Source organism: Macrotis lagotis, chromosome 1 (assembly GCF_037893015.1).
Source record: "Macrotis lagotis isolate mMagLag1 chromosome 1, bilby.v1.9.chrom.fasta, whole genome shotgun sequence".
Taxonomy (NCBI): Eukaryota; Metazoa; Chordata; class Mammalia; order Peramelemorphia; family Peramelidae; genus Macrotis; species Macrotis lagotis.
The window spans coordinates 574,079,277-574,103,725 of record NC_133658.1 but is presented as its reverse complement, the minus strand read 5'-3'; the positions used below and the strand labels follow the sequence as shown (position 1 = coordinate 574,103,725).

The window sequence follows — 24,449 nt, the reverse complement described above, 5'->3', positions numbered from 1 at the left end:
TAACTGTTTTCAGGCACAGAAGCAAAATTCATCTGAAGGGCCTCCCATCAATGTTTTAAAATGATTACTTTCTAAAAATGAAATCTACATCTCTTTTCTTAAACACTATAGTCATGTTATTTCGGGGTTTGTTTTTTTTTTTTTGCAAGGCAAATGGGGTTAAGTGGCTTGCCCAAAGCCACACAGCTTGGTAATTATTGTATGAGATCGGATTTGAACCCAGGTACTCCTGAGTCCAAGGCCAATGCTTTATCCACTAGTCATGTTATTTCAAACAATGGAAAGTGATTAAATTATAACTAATTAAAAATAATTAAAATCAAACCTGACTACAATTTCAATCAAACCTACCAGTCCACTATTATATTTCCTTTTATTTGTATTTCCTTTTATTTGGTTCCCCTACAAACACTGATCAATATTCTCAATTACAATCCTTCATTCACGTGTATGAGTATATATATATATGTATATATATATATGTATATGAAATCATATATACACAAATGAAAATAAATGCATATATGAAGTTGAAAACATTAAATTACTTTAGTTTTATCTGATTAAGCAATTCTAACTCCTTTCATTTCTCATCCCCAAAACCCATTTTATATATTATATTTTTATTGCTCTTTTCTGTTTTCCAGTTTGTATATTTTAAAAGTAGAGATTAAGACTACAACTGGATATCACTATATGAAATGTATGCCAAATACAGACATATCTCAATTTATGCAATAGCTGTGATACTGAGCAAGTTTTAAATAAATCAATTTTAAATGTATTAGGGGAGTTCTGAAGGAAACAAATAATCCTAGTTCCCTTAATTTATTTGTTTTAAGTATAATTTTTGCATAACTTCACTGTGGAAAGATAAATTCTCTCAAAGATTTTTTTTTTATATATATTCTAGATCAGAAGTTCCATTTTCAGATCCTAAAAAACAAAACTTGTTCAACTGACCTTTACTAAGGATCCAAGGAGAGGCAGCACAGTAGGTGGAAGGAGGTGAGGGGAGACCTGAAGTTAGAAAGACTTTGGTTGAAGTCTTGTCTCTGACTTACTAGCTGGGTGATAGTGGATAAGTCACTGAATTTCTCAATTTTCTAAGATTATAAATTTCTGATAAGTGGAAGGAGTTTCTGCACCAGAAATGCTCTATACTGAAGACAAAAAAAAAAACAAAACAAAAGACCCAAGACAAGGACCTGAGAGACCATAGTAAAGGCCTACTGAAGTTTATTGAATGACAATGTTCCTGAAATCCAAAGGGTTTTAGAAAGTTTTTATTATCTTCTCTAGTTTCCCAACTCTTATTTCTATATCTAATTCTACCAGTTAATACTCAGAAACTTATGAATAAGCAATACTTTTATCAAAAAAAAAGATCATAAGCTTCATTTGCCAGAATTATAAATAATATAAAAAGTATGAAGTTGAAGCCTACTGAATTTTGGCATCCCCCCCCCCCCACATGGAAAAAGAACTGTGAATCTCCATTATCTTAGGATGAGAGAAAAATATTTTTCAATTCATAGATTATTTCCCCCCATCTTGTGATCGGGTGTATAGCATAGAGCCCCCTTCAGTTGTCTCATCCTCTGTAATATTGTTTAGCAAAGTCTTCCTCAAATGGGGCTTCAGTTGCTAATGTGAGGGCAATAAGGGGCACAGATTAACTCAGATAAACCCTCTATCTGGGTTCCTGGTGTCCTAGAAAACAACAGAAGGCACATATATCGAGAAAAAGAAGACTCAGCTTCTATAGTTTTCAGATGAACTATAATATTTGTTTCAAAAAAATGACCAGACCAACAAGTGGGTGAAGAAATAAAGTTAAATCATACCAACTCAAATACAATTACACACTGAGTTATATTTCAAGTACATGTGAAAAAGGCTCAAACTGGGGAATGGTTAAGAGACAGCAATTTAAATGAAAGCATATTGAGGTGGTGATGGTGGTAAAGGAGCAAAATAAAGGGAAATCTAGTATATTTTCTAAAAACGACATTGTTTTTCCATTACAAAATATGAACACTTGAAAAGAAAATTTATGTAATTAGTATATCCTTACCTGTCCCAAGATCAAAGAGTTGATTGGCTTCCAAGTCTGTAAAAGTACTATAGCAAGTGGGACACTTAAAAGAAGCCCGATTAGTGGAATCTCTTTCATCAGTTTCAATCCTCCTCCTCATGTGGTCTAATTTATATTTTACTACATTAACCAAAAGACGATAATTAATAAAGTAATAATTATGGCGAGTAGTCTTGCCATCTGCAGCTGTCTCTACTCTCATCCTACATTTGATGAACTTATCGCCCTTCAAGTTATTCAGAACTGATCGAAGCTGTTTCCGATCAAACTTCAGGAGTTCCAACATGTCTTCCTCCTTTACACATGGGTTTCGGATCAGGATATCCAAGGCAAGAGCATGTTCAATGCCATAAAAGCCTCGTACCACATATTTTGCAAGTCTTTTCAAAGATGCTGGAACTTCTGTAAGGACATCTGGGTCAGTCATTTTATGCAGAAAACCAGCACTTTTCATATAACCTATATTAAGAAGGAAAAAAAAAATTAATCCAGGCATAAGGAGAATTTAATTGGTTCAAGACAAGACATTAGGAAAATTTAATTGGTTCAATTTAGGAATAATCTATTACTGATCTACTGGTATATAAAAAGGAGGGAAGGTGGTGATTAAAAATAAGGCATTAAATAAAAAATCTTTTACTCATCTCAAACTTTATTACTAATAAATAGAATTTGTGAAAAGATCACCACTAAAATAATTGTGATTCATGCTGCATAGGACAAGAGAAATTCCATGAAGGTCTTGACAAGAGTCTCTAAATAAAATATATGCTTTCGTACACAATTATAAAACTAAGCGTTACATTTTAAACCAGATACTTCAATGCAATCTGGATTGTAGAAGTCAAAAAGAGAAATGAGAAGCCAAAGGTTTTTAAATTATACAGAAGAAAGTAGGAGGGGGTTACATTCCCACCCTTCCCTCAAAGAAATTGCATGATGTTTTAAGAGAAAGAAAATGACTTGCTATTAATGTTGGATCATTTCTGAATCTTCTGTCTAGCTGCAGAATGAAATAGAGCACTGGATTTATAGTCTGAAAGAACTGAGTTCAAATCCTGTTTCAGACTAAATGTGGGACTCTGAGTAAATAATTTCTGAATCTGTAAAATGAGGACAGCAGTACTTACCTCAAGGGGTTGCTTGAGAATCAAGTAAGATAATATAAGTAAAGTATTTCACAAACCTAAAAGCACTATACAGAAGATTGCTATTACTATCAATGCATTCACACTAACTTGTTAGAACCTAAAGATAAAAATCAATACCAAACTAGAATAAAAATAAGAGACTATTCACTTAACATAATTCCAACATGACCTGCCCTATTTGAAGAAGCTATTGACACTGAAAAATGAAAAATGGATGAAAGTTTGGAAACATCAATCCACATTATCAGCATTTAAATGAAAGTTTAACTGATGTAAACCAACTGCTATGATTACAGAAACCAAAAAAGCCTAGAAACTGCCATTATCAAATATTTGATTTTCTTCCCAAGTAGTAAGAGATGCTGGTCAAAAGCAAAACCACTTTAGAATATTTTATATGGTGACCTGACAAAAGTAATATTGACTTTTTAAAAAGTGAGGCATAGTAGACAGAAACATAAGTTTATAGAAAGATTGGTGAGAGACCCAAATAAACAAAATTATTCAGAATACTTAAGGATGAAATTAGACTAAGGAAAAGTGAAAAAAAAAACAAAAATTTTCATAAACAAACACTTTTCATCACAAATGGGAATGGAACCTTTATATTTGAACTCAACATCCCAGTCCCTGAAGTGCTTCATGAAGAAACAGAAATGGCACTGAAAAAAAAAACAAACGGGAAGAACAGAAGATACCCAAAGGAATTTGTGGTTGGAGGCAACAACAATTCTGAGTCAATAATGAATAGACTCTTAAAGCATGGAAAGGGGAGAAAACCAAAGTCTTGGGGTGAAAAAATTGGAACTTATATTAAAAAAGGCAACTGGAACATGTTATCAACTCAGATCTACTTTTCCATATCTACAAAAATCTTGAGAGCACAATTTACACAAGCAGCAAGGAATATAGTTTTTCTTTTTGCATTGCAAACAAATGATACTTTCCACTAATAAAACTTGATTAAGTTTATGGTACTCATTTCAACATAGCATATGAAAATAAGGGCCCATGAGCAAAAAATAGCAAAATAAAACAAGACAATAAAAGATAAGAACTAAGTCATATGGCATAAACTATATGTAATTTGGGAGTGTATAGCAAAGGAGGCTCACTGAGTTCTAGAACTCTCAAGGAAAACATTATAAAAAAGCTACAACTTGAGCTGAACCTTGAATGGTATTGGGGAATACATCTGGAGGGAGTTAGGAAATCCACCCCTAACTCTTCTCATACAATCCTGAGGGAAGAAGTTCATAGTCAAGTCTTTTCTAGGAATGTGGTTCAGCAGTGTGAGAAAGGATCATTGGGGGGGGGGGGGGGGAACGGTGTGAGTAGATAACTACACTGGGTTATGTCAACTGCAAGAGCACTTTACTTTGGCTTATAAATTCTTTTCATCTAGATTATCTCTTCAACTCTGAAGAGTTTTTCAAGGCCCAGTTCAAAAGAAAGCTCTCGTGTCTGTTTTTCCCCACAGGAGACAGGTGGCAACAAAGATACGTAAGAGAATTTTTTAAAAAGTCAACTGAGGGGCAGCTAGGTGGTGCAGTGCATACAGCACTGGCCCTGGAGTCAGGAGTACCTGAGTTCAAATCCAGCCCCAGACACTTAATAATTACCTGTGTGGCCTTGGGCAAGCCACTTCACCCCATTTCCCTTGCAAAAAAAAAACTACAAAAAAGGTCAACTGATTCTCAAGCATATGATTTTCATGCCAATGGGTTATTAAAAACTTGTCTACTTTCATTAGTCTCTGTGACAATTCAGGAGGAATTAGTGCACTCCTATGAAGTAGTATATTATAGATCATTACACTGACTTGGAGTTCAGAAGGAGTAGACTTCAATCTGACCTCAGATATTCATAGTTGTGCATCCCTGGGCAAGTCATTTAACTTTTTTGTACCTTAATTTTTTTCATCTGTAAAATAAAGGACTAGATATCCTCTAAGGTCTGTAAGTACTTAAAAAAAGGCTCCTGGGGTAGCGAGGTGGCACAGCAGATAGAGCACTGGCCCTGGAGTCAGGAGTACCTGAGTTCAAATCCGACCTCAGACACTTAATAATTACCTAGCTGTGTGGCCTTGGGCAAGCCACTTAACCCCACTGCCTTGCAGGAAAAAAAACCCTAAAAAAAAGCTCTTAAGAAGCAGCTAGATGGCACAAAGGAGAAAGCAACAGTTCTGAAGTGAAGGAGGTCTGGCAGCTGACACTTACTGTGTGACTCTGGACAAATCACATAAACCCAACTACATCAAATAAATTTAAAAAATAAAAAAGCTTTACCTAAGCTAAGCAAGGTCTTTCTAATCTCTATTTCTCATCCCACAATCTCCCTCTTTCTCACCAAGGATCCTCCTTTAAAACAGAATTTTAATTACATCTCCAGAGCCTAGAAGTGTAGGTGGTAAGCCTTGAACTGAACTCTAGTGTTCACTCAGAACTCAATCATTCTGTGCTACCAAGGGACACTGGTCTCCCGGCTCTTCCTCCCAGGGAAACTCCACTTTCACTGTAACCCCCCCTCCCTATCCCTGGTTTCCTTCAGGTCTCAGCTCAAGATCCACCTTTTGCAAGAAAGCAGCCTTTCCTCCCAGGCCTCCTTAAGACAGGTTCCTCCTTCCCTAAAATCAATCCCCCCACCAAATCTGTCCTGTCTCTATGTCGTTGGCTCATGGCTGTTTGCATGCTGCCCCCATTAGATGGGGAGCTCCTCGAGGGCGAGGACCTTCTTTTACCTTTCTCTCCCCTAAAGGCACATTAACAAGTGTTTGATAAATAAAATATCGATCTGCTCTTTCCAGTGTTTGTTAGCTTAACGAGTATTTATTAGGAGCCAGGAACTGTGCCTGAATACTTTAAAAAAAAAAGACCCCAACAGTCGCTGCTCTTGAGAGAAGTCGTACTTAACGCTGTGTGGTGGGGGAAGCACGGAAACCTTACCTGGTCCAACTTCCCGAGCTACGGGAACAGACCAGGCCTCCTGCCCCAGGTGGGCTCCTGGACCCTCCTCCCTTTCCACATCATAATAGGGACCCCTCCAGGCAGGGCCTCGCGGCCAAGTCAGGGCTGAAAGCCCCCAGAACTCGGGGGGGGGGCTGGGCAAGGGGACCCTCTGCTCTGCGAGCCTCAGCTTCCCGGCCCCCAGGAGGCCCGGAGTACGTAGCCATGGACTCGCCCAGTGGAGCCCCGAGCTTCCCCCCCGGCTCCCCAGGCTCGGGCCCGGAGGCCCCGGGCGCGCTGAGGAGGAGCCGGGGAGAAACCCGGCGGCGGGGAAAGAACCGAGGCGCAGAAGAGGGCAGGGGTGGAGGCGGGCCCGGGGCTCGGGGAGCCCCACTCACCAGAAACAGGCGGCAGAAGCCGGGAGCACCACGCTCAGCGCGCCAACCGGGCGCCGTCCACAACAAAACACGTCACCGGCGCGACGCCGGCGCCGCCCAGGCACGGCCGCGCAGCCCTTCTTCCGCCTCTAGCCCCGCCCCCCGGCTCTAGTGCCGCCCCCTGCGCCCAGTCCAGCCCGCCCACTACGCGGGACCAGCAGTCTCCTCGCGGGAAAGACAACTAAGAAGGATACACCTAACCAATGGATGCTGTAAGAAAAAAGACGTCCCATTCCTCTTACCCAATGAAATAGAGTGGAGGGCGGTGCCTCATCCGAACAAGCGCTCTGATTAGCCAGATCTCTCTCAACCGGCCCTAGACCAGGAAGGGCCCGCTGGTAGCTAGAAGCTTCAAAATGGCGTCGCTGGATCGAGTGAAGGTGCTAGTACTGGGGGACTCGGGTGAGTGACCCTGGTTTTTGTTCTCTGCTCGCGATCACGCCGTAGTTCCCGAAGCTCGCTCCCTTCCTCGTGGCTCCTCTTGTCGCCTTTAAGCTTTTCATCCGGAGTCGCAGGCTCTGTACAGAGAGAAAAACTACATTTCCCAGCGGGCCTAGCTGGGAAGCTGCTTGGGTGGCGGGGTTTCCTCTTCCGGTGCTCCCATGCTTTTGAACGACCCCTCCCCCCAGTTGTGTCTTTCTTCTCCAGGGTTTTTGGTTCCTTTTTTCTCAAACTGCGTAAACAACTTTGGGGGAGTTACTGGGGGAAGGGTCTGCGTCCTGGGAGACGGCAGCCACACCAGGACAGTGCAAAACCACCAAAATACTAGTCTGTGGCCACAGATGAGCTTAGCTCCAGGCTTAACCAGTCAACACTTATTCACCCACTACTATGCGTGCCCTGTCCTCAGGGAGCTGACCATCTAATGAGAGAAGCCGCATGCAAACATACATGTGTAGACAGGCACATGCATACAGACATGTTTACATCATCTAGAGATAGGCACACATATAGCAAGTTCTATTATATATTACATATTGTATGTTATATATAATATGTATGTAATATACATATATACACATATATCATATACAATTATATATTACATAATTTATATATTATATATAAGACTATATATAATATGTGAGTGAGTAACTAAGAGGGAGAAGGCAGGCACAGGGATTTTTTATTTCTTTTTCTGAACAGTGTTCATTGGTATTTTGCTGTGTGTGGCATAAATGCACTTAAGGTTAGGGGGGCTTCTCGGGGAGGGAGGATAGCAGTGGAGCTTGCTTTTCAAGGCCAGCCTTCCTAATCATAAAAGGGGTGGGGGATTTTAATAGGTACTTACAGGAAGCCAGGGAGCTCAGTAGTTGGAGAGGAGGAGGAAGGAATTTAACCACCTTATAGCAACAAAAACAAATGTAGCTTACCTCTCTTACACCCTATTACTATTGTAGGGAGAGAGGCAAGTAAAATTAGTTTACCTTGTGTTTCTTTTTTGTTTTTTAGTAGAAAGCTTTTTGGAAGTAAAAAAAACAGAATTTGTAAATTTATAAAACCAAATGCATCCCAGATTTAGAGCTGCAAAGACCTTCAGGAGTCATCTCTGCAGGCTAGGCAGTGAAAGAGGCAAGTAAAATTAGTTTACCTTGTGTTTGTCTTTTGTTTGTTAGTAGAAATCTTTTTAGAAGTACAAAAATAAAATTTGTAACTTTATGAAACCAAATGCACTACAGATTTAGAGCGGCAAAGATCTTTAGGCATCATCTCTGCAGGCTAGGCTGGAAGTCATAAAAACTATAAGGATCTGAAAATTATAGGCCGTCTTTTCCTGAGAATTGTCAAATCAATCTGAAGTTTGGAGTTCCTCAGTTTTTTAAAACTCTATTTCTTCCTGTTTGCTCATGATTGTAAATGAGCAGATTGAGAAAATGTATAGAGATGGTCTCCACCCAGTGGGCAAATTGATTGTCTAGTTTGAAAGCCTTCCCTGTAGTTCATTGACTCTTTTTTTTTTTTGGTAAGGCAATGGGGTTACGTGACTTGCCCAAGGCCACACAGCTAGGTAATTATTAAGTGTCTGAGCCCAGATTTGAATTCAGGTACTCCTGACTCCAGGGCCGGTGCTCTATTTATTGCCCCAGTTCATTGACTCTTACTTGGTCTGTGAAAAGTAAATTCTACTAGTTGGACAGGTTTAGTCGTATAAATTTTACTTGCCATTTTAATTGGCTCCTTAAATTGATCACAATTTTATCACTTTAACTTGCAATGATCAAGTTCTGGCTTTTTAGCATCACTCCTTTTTTGAGAATTATGAAAGGAAAAGGGGGAAGAAAGAGACTAGATATTGGTCAGAGAAGAGTATGGATTTTTCTAAGGATGAAAGTATTTTGCCCATAAAGGTCAGCAAGAGGAGCTGGGTTAGTCAGATGGACTGCACGTTCCCTCAGAAAAAGAAGGTTGAAATTGGTTTGGGGGTGTTCGTAGCTGTGGTAGGCTTACAATGTCTTCTTCTTTTCTTCAGCATAACTTCCAAGTGGGGCTAACCCTGGAGAGAGAAGGAGGGAGGAGGAGAAACTGGATTAAAGGCAACCCTTTTGAAATTTGACTCATTGTTGAGGAAAGTAAGAAAACTGACCTAAAAGCTGGTCTTTCCATCTGGATACAGGGTATAATGGTGAAAGGGTGTTGTGTTAAGAGTCCACAGAACTCCTTTTCCTAAAGTGATTCCTAGTGTCTGTAATTCAGTATCCTCCTATAAGATATATAGGATGTATTTACTATTTTGTATTTTTCTAAGTACAAGAGTAAATGTAAGTAAATTTCATACTGCTTGCTATAATGAATGTATGAATAAGCATTCATTAAATGCTTTACAATGGGTAAAGCACTCTGTTAATCTGGGGATTCAGATAGAAAAGACAGCCCTTATTGTCAAGGAGCTCACCACACATACCTACCTACATATACATATGTATATGTCTATATACACCTACAAACACACCCACAGATAGGGTTTCATTTGCAAGTCAACAAAGTTACATGAAATGGCCCAGTGGTTTTGAGGACATGGCAATAGATCTTTTTCAATGCTATTTCCATTAATAAGACTGAAATGGGACTTCCGGCCAAGGTGGTGGAGAGAAGACAGGCACTGAGATAAGTGCTCCTCTTTCCCCTAAACAACATAAGAGAAACCTCTTAACAGAAATTTGATTAACAAAACCCAGAAAGAGAAGCTAGGAGAAAAAACACCTACCAAGAAGGTCTGTCTCAGGGGACTGTGGGTGAACCGGGAGCTGAGAGTAGAGGGTCAGTGCAGGGACAGCAGCTGGGGGAAGCCAGAGGGCCAGCTTCAGCCATAGCAACTTTGTTGAGTAGCAGGTGTGAGATCCCACTTTAGCTGTGGAGTTTTAGGTGGGTGGGGAGGAGCTGCAGGGGGTTGAGTTCCAGCAAAGAGTTTCAGAGCACCCCTGGAGAACAACCAGCTGGATTGGGAACCTGAGCTCTGTACTTACAGTGGAGACCTTTGCCCAGAAGAAACAACCAACAATCCCCTACCCCCTCAGACTAAGGCTGGGTCAACAGAGTTCACTCAAGAGAAAGAGATTAACTCCCTCCCCCAGGGCCCAGCACATTGTTCAAGGTCAACACAGACCCTGCTGCTGAGGGCCCCAAGCCCTCCAGAGAAAGAAACCAGCCCCCCTCCCCCCACTGGCAGACCCTTGGAATTACTAAACCAAGTGAACAAAGCTAGGATCTTCAAAAGCAAACCTCTGAGAGCCAGCTGCACCCCCCCCCAACACAAGATCCTAGAAAGATGAAGAAAGGCTAGAGTAAAGGAGGGCACATGGAGAAATACTTAGAAGGAAAAAGATTCTAACCCAGAGAGATGTAGCACTGCTGAGGAGAATATGACTTGGTCTCCAGCCCAGAAAGACTTCTTTGAAGAAATCAGGAAGGAGTTTAAAAGTCAGTTGGAAAAATTGGGAAAAGAAACTCAAGAGAAAATTAACACCTTGAAAGAAAAAATTAACATCTCGCAACAAGAAAACAAATCCTTGGAAAATACAATTGGACAAATAAAAAATGAGAATAATTCAGATCTTCAATTGGGTAAATGCAAAAAGAAAATGATTCTTTAAAATCTTCATTTGGGCAAATGCAAAAACTACACTTGGGCAAGTGGAAAACTCCTTCAAAAATAGAGTTGACTAACTGGAAAAGAAGTTGCAAAAGATAAATGAAGAAAAATCTCAAAAAAAGAATGAAATTGGAGAAAACTAATGATTTAATGAGACAACAAGATTGTGCTAAACAAAACCAAGAGATCAAAAAAATTAGAAGAAAATGTAAAATACCTCATCAGCAAAACTACTGACCTCAAGAACAGATCAGGAAGGGAAAATCTAAGAATATAGACCTTCCTGAAAACATTGGGTGGGGGGGAAGCCTGGGCTTAATATTACAGGATTTAGTGATGGAAAATTGCCCTGATATCATGGAACCAAAAAGCAAAATAGTTCTTAAAACACTACATCGATCCCCTCTGGAAAGAGATCCTAAAATGAAAAGACCAAGGAATGTTGTGGCCAAATTCCAGAACTATCAGATAAAAGAGGAAAATCCTTCAAGCAGTCAGAAAGAAGGAATTTAGATACCAAGGAGTCACAGTAAGGATTATGCAGGACCTGGCTGCATCAACATTAAGGGATTGAATGGCCTGGAATGAGATATTCTGAAGAGCAAGGAAGCTTGGAATGCAGCCAAGAATCTACTGTCTGGCAAAGCTGAGCCTTCTCTTCAAAGAGAAAAGATGGGCATTTAATGAAATGGGAGACTTCCAAGATTTCATGATGAAAAGACCAGAGCTAAATAGAAAATTTGGACATGAAACAGGAGGCTCAAGAGACACATGAGAAGTTATGAAAAAAAAAACTGCTATCCAATAAGATGAAATTGACTATATACCCACTTGGGAGAAAGAGCCTCATAAATCTTGAGAATTGTAACTCTATTAGAGAGACTATATACTTATCCAGAAATGTTGGACACTCATAACTTTTCTGTGATTCAGATAGAATGATTTAAAAACAACACCTCCTTAAAAAGGGGGGACAGTAAGGAGAAGGGAGGATGGAGGGAGGCTGAATGGGGTAAATCTCATTACATCAAGAGATACAAAAGACATTTTGATTGAGGGGAAGAAGGCAGGAGGTGATAACCACCTGAATATTCATCTCATCAGACTTGGCTTAAAGTTAACTTAGACACACTTAGTTAAGTTAAGAAACTTATCTTAAATTTCAATCATTAAAAGGGGAAAAGGGGAGGGGGGACAGGGAGTGGAAGAAAAGGGAGGGAGGGAAAAAGGGGAAAAGGGAAAGGGGAGGAGGGGGGGTTGACATAAGGGGGCACTGAAAGTGGCAGTATTCAGAAACAAAACACTGGGGAATATGGATAAAGGGATAAAAAGGGGGAAAATGCAAACAGAAGGAAGATAGCATGGAGGGCAATAAAGAGTTAGTAATTATAATTTTGAATGTGAATGGGATGAACTCTCCCTTAAAACATAAGCAAATAGCAGAGTCGATTAAAAACCAGAATCCTACAGAATCCTGCTTACAAGAAACTCATTTGAAGCAGAGAGATTCATGTAGAGTAAAAATAAAAGGTTGGAGCTTCAGCTGAAGTGAAAAAAGCAGGGATAGCAATCCTTAGCTCAAAGCACCTTCAAAAATAGTGTTAAAAGACATAAGGAAGGAAAACTATATCCTCCTAAGAGTTACCATAGATAGTAAAGTAATTTCAATACTAAATATGTTTGTACCCATTGGTGCAGCATCCAAATTCTTAGAGGAGAAGTTGAAAGAACTACAGGAAGACATGGACAGCAAAACTTTACTCATGAGAGACCTCAACCTCCAGCTTTCAAATCTAATCATAAAATAAACATGAAGGAAGTTAAGGAGGTAAATAGATTGTTAGAAAACCTAGATATGATAAGCTTATAGAGGAAATTGAATGGAGATGAAAAGGCATACACTTTTTTCCTGCAGTTCCTGGCACTTATAAAATTGACTATGTACTAGGATATAAAAATGTAATGATCAATTATAGAAAGGCAAAAATAGTGAATACATCTTTCTCTGATCATAATGCAGTAAAGATCATATGCAATATTGGGCCAGGGAGATATAAACCCATAACTAATGGGAAGTCAAGTAATCTCATTTTAAAGAATGAGTGGATTGAGCAACAAACTATAGAAAGAATTAATTATTTCATCCTAGATAATGACAATAATGAAACATCATATCAAATCCTATGGGATACACTCAAGGTGACTGTCAGGGGAGATTTTATATCTTTAAATGCTTACAGGAATTAATTCAAGAAAGAAAACATCAATGAACTAAATATACAATTAAAAATTTAGAGAAAGAACATATTAAAAACCCTCAATTTAATCCAAAATTAGAAATTCTAAAAATTAAAGGAAAAATTAATAAAATTGAAAGCAAGAAAATTATTGAATAAATAAAACCAAGAGCTAGTTTTATGAAAAAACCAATAAAATTGAGAAACTTCTTTTTTTAATTTGATTAAAAAAAGATAGAAAACTAAATTGCTAATGTCATAAATGAAAAACATGAACTCACCACCATGGAGGAGGAAATTAAAGTAATAATTCAGAATTATTTTGCTCAACTCTATGCCAATAAATTTGGCATTCTAAGTGAAATGGATGAATATTAATAAAAAATATAGGTTGCCCAGATTAAATGAAGAGGAAATTAAAAACCTAAATAACCCTATCTCAGAAAAAGAAATTCAACAAGCCATTATTGAGCTCTCTAAGAAAAAAATCTCCAGGGCCAAATGGATTCACAAGTGAATTCTATCAAACATTTAAAGAACAATTCTATATAAACAATTCCAATTCTATATAAAAGTCTTTGGCAAAATAGGTGAAGATGGAACTCAGCCTAACTGTTTTTATGACACCAACATGGTGCTGATATGTAAACCAGGAAAAATTAAAACAGAAATAAAATTATAGACCTATCTCCTTGATGAATATAGATGCAAAAACCTTAAATAAAACCTTAGCAAAACGATTACAACAAGTTATCACTAGGATAATACATTATGTTCAAGTAGGATTTATCCTAGGAATGCAGGGTTGGTTCAATATTAGGAAAACTGTCAGCATAATTAATTATATCAATAACATACCTATGAGAAATCATATGATCATATCAATAGATGCTGAAAAAGCTTTTGATAAAATACAGCACCCATTCCTACTAAAAACAAGAGTGTAGAAATAAATGAATTGTTCCTCAGAATAATAAGCAGTATCTATCTGAAACCATCAACAAGCATTATATGCAATGGGGATAGGCTTGAGGCATTCCCAATAAGATCAGTGGGAAACAAGGATGCCCATTGTCACCACTACTATTCAATATTGTATTAGAAATGTTAGCCTCTGCAATAAGAGATTAAAAAGAAATTGAATGAATTAGAATAGGGAAGGAGGAGATAAAACTCTCACTCTTTGCAGATGACATGATGGTATACATAGAGAATCCCAAAAAATCATCTTAAAAAACTAGAAATAATTAGCAACTTTAGCAAAGTAGCAGGATATAAAATAAACCCTCATAAATCCTCAACATTTCTATATATGACTAGCAAGATATAGCAGAAAGAGCTAGAGAAATCCCATTCAAAGTAACCTCAAACAATATAAAATACCTGGGAGTCTACCTGCCAAGGCAGACTCAAAAACTTTTTGAAAACAACTGCAAAAAACACTTCTCATACAAATAAAATCAGATTAAAATACCTGGGCAAACATCAACTGGTAATAGATAGGTCAAGCTAATATAATAAAAATAACAATTCTACCAAAACTAAACTACCTGTTTAGTGCCCTACCAATCAAAATTCCAAAACATTACTTTAATGAGTTAGAAAAAATTGTAGGTAAATATATATATGTGGAGAAATAAAAAGTCAAGAATAAAATCAGATTAAAATACCTGGGCAAACATAAACTGGTAATAGATAGGTTGAGCTAATATAATAAAAATGACAATTCTACCAAAACTAAACTACCTGTTTAGTGCCATACCAATCAAAATTCCAAAACATTATTTTAATGAGTTAGAAAAAATTGTAGGTAAAAATATATATGGAGAAATAAAAAGTCAAGAATTTCCCGGTATTCAATGAAAAAAATTGCAAAAGAAGGTGGCTTATCCTTACCAGATCTAAAATTATATTATAAAGCATCAGTCATCAAAGCTGTGTGGTATTGGCTAAGAAACAGAGTGGTGGACTAGTGGAATAGACTAGGTCCAATGGCAGGAAATGGTTATAGTAATCTGCTGTTTGATAAATCCAAAGAGTCCAGTTATTGGGATAAAAAAATTCTCTTTTTTACAAAAATTGTTGGCAAAATTGGGAGTTAGTAATGGAAGAAACTTACCCTATACCAAAATAAGTTCAAAATGGATACAGGATTTAGACATAAAAAACAATATTATAAGCAAACTAGAAGATCAAGAAGTAGTTTACCTGTCAGTTCTATGGAAAGAGAATCAGTTTATGAACAAGGAAGAGATACAGAACATCATTAAAAACAAACTAGATAATTTTGATTACATTAAAAAGCTTTTGCAAAAGACAAAACCACTGTAACCAAGATCAAAAGAAATGTAGTAAATTGGGAAACAGTTTTTACAATCAGTATTTCTGACAAAAGACTCATTTCTAAAATATATAGAGAACTGAATCAAATTTATAAAAAAATAAAACCCATTCCCCAATTGAAAAATGGTCAAAGGCTATGCAAAGGCAAATATCAGATGAGGAAGTCAAAGTGATCCATAGTTATATGAAAAATTGCTCCAAATCATTACTTATTAGAGAAATGCAAATTAAAGCATCTCTGAGATACCACCTCACGCCTCTTAGACTGGCCAATATGACCAGAAAGGACAATAATCAATGTTGGAAGGGATACAGGAAATCTGGGACACTGAAACATTGTTGGTGGAGCTGTGTACTCATCCAACCTTTGTGGAGAGCAATCTGGAATTATGCCTAAAGGGCAACAAAAATGCATACCTTTTGATCCAGCAATACCACTACTGGGTCTATACCATGAAAAGATTATGAAAAAGGGTAAAAGCATCACTTGTATAAAAATATTTATAGCAGCCCTGTTCCTGTTGGCAAAGAATTGGAAATTAAGTGAATGTCCTTCAGTTGAGGAATGGCTTAACAAACTGTGGTACATGTATGTCATGGAATACTATTGTTCTATTAGAAACCAGGAGGGATGGGAATTCAGGGAAGCCTGGAAGGATTTGCATGAACTGATGGTGAGTGAGATGAGCAGAACCAGAAAAACATTGTATACCCCAACAGCAACATGATCAATCTTGATGGATTTGCTCATTCCACCGGTGGAACAACCAGGGACAATTTTGGTCTATCTGCAATGGAGAATACCATCTGTATCCAGAGAATGAATTATGGTATTGGAACAAAGACCAAAGACTATTACCTTCAAATTGGGGGGGGGGGGGGGACCGTTATCTTATTATATAATTTTACTATCTCATACTTTATTTTTCTTCCTTAACGATATGATTTCTCTGTCATCACATTCAACTGAGATCAATGTATACCAAAGAAACAATGTAAAGTCTAACAGAATGCCTTCTGGGGGGGGCGGGGAGCAAGAATGGGGGGGAAATTCATAAAATTCAAAATAAAATCTTTTCTTAAAAATATAAGACCATTATGTATTTAATGGTAAATCATTTGACAGTGCCAAGGACTTTGTTTTCTGGGGCTTTAGAACCATATATCCCTGAAAATAAGACCTAGCATGAATTTTTTTAGGATGCTCATAACATAAACCCTGCCCCCTAAATAAGCCCCAGTTAAGATTGTCAGTCCGACGGCTGTATTTTGGACATCTGTTGCAGCAGATATATTGAATTATAAAATAATATCAAAACGTAATTAAATATATATAATTTTGAACCTTTTTTTTAATTCCCCCAAATCAACCTATTGCATTTAGTAAAAGGAATACGTTACTAAATTTAGTGGAAAGTCAGGAAAGTTGCTTTTGTTATCTGATGGGTAATGACTCCAATTTGGGGGTAGTGTGGAAAGCTGTAAAGCTCCCAGCGGCATGGCTCATAAGTCTTCTTTATGGCCAGGGGATAGAAAACAAGAACAGAGTGCTGCTTAGGTCTCCTTCCTAGTTTAAGGGTATACAGGATGGGTAGAAGTATTGGTTTCAGAGTAAAAAGAGAATAAGTCTCTAGCTTGATCTTAACAATAAGGGACTCATTGGTTGAATAGTTTGCCTGGGACATCTACACATGGAGCCAATGGCATCACAGATGAGTAGGTAGGGTCAATAATCTGTATGGGTTGCATTGATAGAGCCAGGGTAGGGAGAGCTTGAATTTGGATGGTACTGAGTGGTGCTTACTTTTGTGTCAGCTGATGGTCTGAAGTCAATCAAATTTTTGTTTAGTTACCCAAATGCAATCTAGCCCAGTATCTTTCTATTTATTCTGGGCTGAATCCACTATCATATTTGTAGTACTAGATCAAAGTGGTCTATCAGTACATTTAACTCGATAATCTGCCTGGTCAGCTACATGTCAGTGGACAATGTGTCTTTTTATCTGGCTTTCCTGTGTAGATTTGTTACGGATTTTACTGAAGAGATGTTGGGGGATTCTGAGGCTCTGTGCCTATAGAACTTTGTCTTTTGGCAACATTTGGACAGCCTCCCTATCAATTCAGGCTCTTTTAGTTTGGACTTTGTACAAAACATCTGACATTACCTTGTTAAACATAATGTTCACACCAAGCAGAAAGTTGAAAAGTATCCCCATTGTTGTTGCCTTTGTCATTTTGCATTTTATCATGAATCATTTTTTTTACAACAAAATCTATGCATCTTTTTTCTCCATAATATTTTGGATATGAGCTTGTTTTCTATCTAAACTTGTATTGCCTTTGGCTGCCATATTTCTCTGGTTGGCAAAATTGTTTCCATCCAGTTTCTAGATTTTCCTGACTTATTTCGGGTATTTTTTTTAAAGGTTTTTGCAAGGCAAATGGGATTAAGTGGCTCACCCAAGGCCACACAGCTAGGTAATTATTAAGTGTCTGAGGCCGGATTTGAACTCCAGGGCCAGTGCTCTATCCACTGGGCCACCTAGCTGCCCTGGCTACTTTTTTCAAATAGGTAAAAAATTTTCAGCGTGTGGTGATAGTTCTGTGCTTCTTAATTATTATCTTTTCTTGGCTCAGAGTGATTGTAAATAGCAATTGTTTCTATTCTAGTCAGACACTCTGAGGATCTTTCCCTCCCAGATTGATGGGTTTTTTTGGACTAGGCAAAAGAGGGCATTTCTTTGCCTCATTTCTTACCTAGCCTTAATCACTGAATAGGGTTGCCAACTGATCTGGGAAAGATCTTAGCTTAAAAAGACCAAGGTCTCTCACTGCACCCAGGCTATATCTGGGTCCTGAGCTCTATCTTGCCATTGGACCCAGATGACTTTGGAGGAGAGAGTAAGACTGGTGATTTTGCACAGCCCTCTTTCACTTGCAAGAAATTACTCTCTTGATGTCTTTAGTCCTCTTTGAGAAAACACAACCAAGACAAGCAAAAAAAGTTGTGTAACCCGAGTCAAGTCACTAAACCCCCCTTAGCCTCACATTCCTCATCTGTAAAACTTAATCCCCCAGTGGGGGGGGGGGTGCAACTAGGTGGTTCTGTGGCTAGAAAATCAGTCCTGGAGTCAGGAGGACCTGAATTCAAATTAGTAGCTGTGTGACCCTGGGCAAGTCATTGAACCCTAGTTGCCTTCAAAACAAAACAAAATCTATAGAGTTGTTTTTCAGGATCAAAAGAAGTAAATATGTCAAGTGCTTTAAAAATCCTAAAGGGCTAAATAAATGCTAGCTATTTTATAATGTTTTATTTTATTTATGCAATTATATGTAAAGATGGTTTTCAAACATTCGTCTTTTTGTAAGCATTTGAGTTCCATATTTTTCTACCACCCTCCTTTCCCTCCCCCTCCCTATGACAGCAAGTAATCTGATATTTATTATACATGTACAGTCATGAAATGCTATCTATTTTTAAAAATTTTTCCCTTTCTACATTTAAGGATCTTTTTAATTCACATGTAGTCAGTTATTTCTCTGCAGATGACTTCCAAACCTAGCCCTTTTCCCTCACTTTACCTTTCATCCTCTGTCACCAGCTGCCTGCTTGATATCTCCTGAATGTTTAATAGACATTTCAAATTAAGCACATTTAAAAGAGATTCAGAGACTTGAGGTGGGGAGACCATTGTCCAAGTGAGTGGTGATGAAGGCTTGAACTTGGGTAGTGATGGTTGGATTTGAGAATGAGTGACATAGGCAAAAGCTGTTGTAGTTAGTAATGCCTAGAGATTTGATTGGGTGTGTGGGATGAGAATGAAGTGAAAAATGACACTGAAGTTGTGAACCTAGATGATGGAAAGTATGGTGGTGCTCTTGACAGTTGTAGGGAAGTTTGGAAGGGGGAAGAGGTTTGAGGGAAAGATAATGAGTTCTGTTTTGGACTTGTTAAGCTCAAGGTATCTCTCAGACATTCAGTTTGAAATATCTATTAAAAAGTTGGTGAGGCAGGATTGGAGCTTAGTACTGGACAGATAGGTCTGAATCATAAGCATAGAATTGGTAGTAGAACCTATGGGAATATGAAGTCACCAAATCAGAGTGTAGTAAGAAAAGAAAAAATCCTCAGTGAATGGATGTGATATGGATTATCAAAAGAGGAAGAAATAAATCAGAAATGTAGGAGCAGAATTAAGGGGGGGGGAACAGTGTTTGAAAAACCTAGAGCTTATCTAGGAGAAGAAGGTAGTTAACAGTGTCAGATGTTGCAGAGATGAAGAAGAATGAGAATTGAAAAATGACTGTAGTTTTGTCAGTTAAGAAATCATTTGTATGGGGCAGCCTGGAGTCAGGAGAATCTGAGTTCAAATGTGGCCTCAGACACTCGATACTTACTAGCTGCGTGACCCTGGGCAAGTCACATAAACCCATTGCCTCATGAAAAGAAAAAGGAAAAAAATCATTTGTAACTCTGAAGAAAGCAATTTCAATTAGGCAATAAAGCTGGAAGCTTGATTGCAGAAAATTAAGAGGACAGGAAGTGAAGATATTATGTGTGGATTCTTTATTCTAGTTTGTCTGAGATAGAGAGGAAGGATGCTGTGGATGGTAGTTAAAAGGGATTGTGAGAGCCAGTTGGAGTTTTGTAAACATGGGAGAGATTTGGGAGTATAAGTAGACAATAGGGAAAGAACCAAAGATTGAAGATAAGGAGAGAAAGAGATGAAAATAGGACCAATTTGGGGGAAAGATGAGGGGTTGAGATCAAGAGTGCATAGAACAGTCAGCCTTGATGGAGTGAGCTATCACTTTATTTAATTAAGGATGAAATGGTCAAAAATGATGTCTGGTCTGATGAGAGGGGAAGAGAGAGTTCTTGATGAATTACCTCAATTTCTTTTTTCTTTACCTTTTTAATTTGTAATGTTTGAGGCAAGGACCTCATCCAGAAGTTAGGAGGAGAGGTGTTGTGGAAGACTTGAGGAGAGATTATGAAGAGCTGATCTAACACCACCACCCCCAACCACTCCAAAAAGCTTTAAATAATGTCTCTCTAAACAAATTCTGGAGTGCCAGAACCCACAAAAAGACTGACTGAAACAATTTTCCAGCCAAAGATAACTTTAACAATCCAGGGGAAGGGTCTGCTGCCTAGGGAGAGGAATTCAGAGCAGCTCTGGTGTGCTGGAGTGGACCAGCCCCAATCATCCAGGAACCAGCATCGGGGCAACTGGGTCAGTGGCATTGGGTCTGTTTTCAGACCTCCCAGCCCAGAGATTGCCAAGGACAATATGGAGGGTCAGCAGGAAAGCATTGCTGATAGTGGAGCACCAGTGGAGCCACCCAGATGAGACCCTGGCAGACCAGGAGCAGGTCTCTGGAGCCATTGAGCAGCAACAGTGGCAGCTGATTCTGGAGCTCTCAGCCCCTGAATGCTTAGTAGGTCAGAAGGAGCTTACTCCTTATTATCCCTGGGGCAGAACTCTGTAGATTTGCCCATACTCAGATCTGGATCACAGTTTGGAGCCCCAGAGGAGGAGCAGGAGCACTACAGAGCTTACTAGCTTAGCTTACCATAGCAGGGACCCTCCTCACAGCTCCAAGGCAGAGGGGAGTGCTAGTGATCACCTGTAGACTGGAGCAAGTGAGTGGTATAAACCTCTCATAAGACCTTGAAAGAACTGAAAACTTGCAGATCCCTTAAAGTATCTCTGAAAACAACTGCAAAAGCCCTCAAAAGCTTGGGATAGTGTGTCTTTCACCATGGATGCAGAGCCCCACCTTATGCTCCTTTTAACTGCTCTAATATACAAGATACAGGGTGGGAGTTGAATTTGAAGGGATAATATATTTAAAAGATGGAATTAATGGGCAAGAGAAGAATATACTAGGACAAAGGGAAAGGGGAAGATAGAATGGGCTAAGTTCACATAAAAGAGGCAAGGAAAAAACTTTTGCAGTGGAGGGGAAGAGGGAGAAAGTGAGAGTGTAAGTGAACATGACTTTCATCAGAATTGACTCAGGGAATAACATACCTACTCAACTGGTTATAGAAATCTCTCTTATTCTAGAGGAAAGTAGGAGATGACAGGGATGGAAGAAAGGGGAGGGGAGCTGTGGTGGTAGTGGTGGTAGTGGGGTAGGTGATAGAAAGGAAGGAAGACTGGGGGAGGATTAGTCAAATGCAAAATACTTTTGTGGAGGGACAGGGTAAAAGGACAGACAGAATAGGATAAATGAGAATGGGGAAATACAACTAGAAATAGTAACTGGAAGAAAATATTGAAACAAGTTTCTCTTTAAAACTTCATTTCTCAAACATAGAGAACTGAATCAAATTTATAAAAAATGAGCCATTCCTCAATTGATAGTCAAAAGATATGAACAGTTTTCAGATAAAATTATCAATACTATCCATTTAAGTCATTTTTTTTAAAATGTCCTAACTCACTGTTGATGGAAGAAATAGGGGTTTGAACAATTCTGAGGAACTACCTTATATTGGATTAAGAGGTCAGAAAGAGAAAATGACAAATGTTGTAAGGGATGTAGGGGAAATGAGATATTAATGCATTGTTGGAGGAGGTGTGAAATGATTCAACAACTTTGAAAAGAAATTTAGAACTATGCCCAAAGAGCTATAATACCATGCCTGCCCCTTGACCTATCAGTGTCACTCCCAGGTCTATATTCCAGAAGAGATGAAAAACAGGAAGGAAAAGGACCTCTATGTATGAGGAAATTTTTAGCAGTTCTTTTCTGGTGACAAGGAATTGGAGAAGGAGGGGTTGCTTGTCAGTTCAGGAAACGGTTGAACAAATTGTGGTATGTGATTATAATGGAATGATATTTTGTTTTAAGAAATCATGAACAGGATACTCTCAACAAAAAACTATATACAAAGTAACAGCAATATTGCAGGATGATCAACTGTGATTCTTCCCTTCTCTCAGCAATACTGTGACCCAAGAGAACTCTGAAGGACTTAGGATAAAGAATGTTACCCATCCCAAAGACAGAACTGATGATGTCTGGAAACAGATTGAAGCATACATATTTTTTTAAACTTTATTTTAGTTGAGGTTTTTTGGGGGGGTAGGGGTTTTTGTTTGTTTTTACAACATGACTATTGTAGTAACATTTTTCATCACTATACTTTTAACCTATATCAAGCAATTTGCTTTCTCAATGAAGGAGAGTAGGGTGGGAGGAAGGGAGAGAATTTGTAACTCAAGGTTTTAAAACTGAATGTTGTTTTTTCTTGTAACTTGGGGAAAAATAAAATAAAGAATAATAAAAATAAAATAAAGAATAAAAAAATTGCCTTACTCTAATAAGGGTTCAACTGAGATTAAGTAATATAGTTTTAAGGTAAGTGGGGGGGGGGGGGTGCATGGGTGATGAATTTCTCTACCTCCAAACTTTATTTCTGCAAAATAAGAATAAAAAAAGAATATTTGATGAGGAATAAAGATTATGTTTGCAGGGAAGAATCCAGGGTTGAGGTTTTACAGGGTGTAAGCATGGTACAGAGGATCCATAGATTGAAGGCTAGAGTATAGTGGCAAGTTGGATTGGTTCCAACTCAAGGGTTCAGTTTGTAAATGGAGCAGAATGTAGCAGAGTGGGAATAATGACCTGGGTGAGGCAGTGGAGGGTTTGAAGGTCATGGGTAGAAAAACTACTTGGGGCAACTAGGTGGCAGTGGATAGAGCACTGGCTTTGGAGTCAGGAGTACCTGAGTTCAAATCAGGCCTCTGACATTTAATAATTACCTAGCTGCATGGCCTTGGGCAAGCCACTTAACCCCATTGTCTTGCAAAAAACCTAAAAAAAAAAAAGACTAAACTTGGAAATAACAAGGTCAAGCTAGGTAATAGAACAGATCAACTATTAGACTTGTAATCACAGAAGTTTGCCTTCAAATCCAGTCACAAATACTTCCTGTGTGGCCCTGGCCACATCACTTAACTTCCCTTCCCTTTGCCTCAGTTTGCTCATCTGCTAAATGGGGAAACTAATAGCACCTACCTCTCAGGGTTATTATGAGGATCAAATGAGGTAGCAATTTTTTTTTTGAGTTTTTCCTGGTATTTTATTTTTTCTTTTTTTTAATTTATTTTTATTAAAGATGTTTATTTGAGTTTTACAATTCCCCCCCCCATCTTTCTTCCCTCCCCCCACCCCCACGGAAAGCACTCTGTCAGTCTTTACTTTGTTTCCATGTTGTACCTTGATCCAAATTGGGTGTCATGAGAGAGAAATCATATCCTTAAAGAAGAGAAGTCTAAGAGGTAACAAGATCAGACAATAAGATGTTTTTTTTTCTCAATGAAAGGGAATACTCTTTGCACTTTGTTCAAACTCCACAGCTCCTTATCTGGATACAGATGGCACTCTGCTTTGCAGACAGCCCAAAATTGTTCCCGATTGTTCCACAGATGGAATGAGCTAGTCCCTCAAGTTTGAACATCACTCCCATGTTGCTGTTAGGATGTACAGTGTTTTTCTGGTTCTGCTCATCTCACTCAGCATCAGTTCATGCAAATCCCTCCAGGCTTCCCTGAAATCCCATCCCTCCTGGTTTCTAATAGAACAATAGTGTTCCATGACATACATATACCACAGTTTGCTAAGCCATTCTCCAATTGAAGGACATTTACTTGATTTCCAATTCTTTGGCACCACAAACAGGGCTGCTATAAATATTTTTGTACAAGTAATGTTTTTACCCTTTTTCATCATCTCTTCAGGGTATAGACCCAGTAGTTGTATTAAAGGGTCAAAGGGTATGTGCATTTTTGTTGCCCTTTGGGCATAGTTCCAAATAGCTCTCCAGAAGGGTTGGATGAGCTCATAGCTCCACCAACAGTGTAATAGTGTCCCAGATTTCCCACAACCCTTCCAACAATGATCATTATCCTTCCTGGTTATATTGGCCAATCTGAGAGGTGTGAGGTGGTACCTCAGAGAAGCTTTAATTTGCATTTCTCTAATAATTAATGATTTAGAGCATTTTTCATATGGCTATAGGTTGCTTTGATCTCCTCATCTGTAAATTTCCTTTGGATGTCATTTGACCATTTGTCAATTGGGGAATGGCTTTTTGTTTTAAAAATATGACTCAGTTCTCTGTATATTTTAG

The 24,449-nt window shown here is 38.5% G+C and overlaps 2 protein-coding genes across 4 annotated transcripts in view; one reads left to right on the top strand and one right to left on the bottom strand.

The window, feature by feature from the left end:
- Positions 1 to 6,682, bottom strand: part of GTF2E1 (general transcription factor IIE subunit 1) — a 29,716-nt gene extending 23,034 nt beyond the window's left edge. The window contains exons 1-2 of the mRNA XM_074214603.1: positions 6,593 to 6,682; positions 2,078 to 2,557 (exon numbers count right to left, since the gene is read on the bottom strand). Of these exons, the coding sequence (XP_074070704.1) occupies positions 2,078 to 2,552 (475 nt within the window). The 5' untranslated portion in view covers positions 2,553 to 2,557; positions 6,593 to 6,682. The remainder of the gene's footprint in view (positions 1 to 2,077; positions 2,558 to 6,592) is intronic.
- Positions 6,347 to 24,449, top strand: part of RABL3 (RAB, member of RAS oncogene family like 3) — a 62,245-nt gene continuing 44,142 nt past the window's right edge. Inside the window, exons 1-2 of one of the 3 annotated variants that reach the window (XM_074214606.1) lie at positions 6,347 to 7,033; positions 8,084 to 8,203. In XM_074214606.1, coding sequence (XP_074070707.1) covers positions 8,137 to 8,203 — 67 coding nt within the window. In that variant the 5' untranslated portion in view covers positions 6,347 to 7,033; positions 8,084 to 8,136. The remainder of the gene's footprint in view (positions 7,034 to 8,083; positions 8,204 to 24,449) is intronic. The other 2 variants (XM_074214604.1, XM_074214605.1) reach the window with 2 other exon arrangements.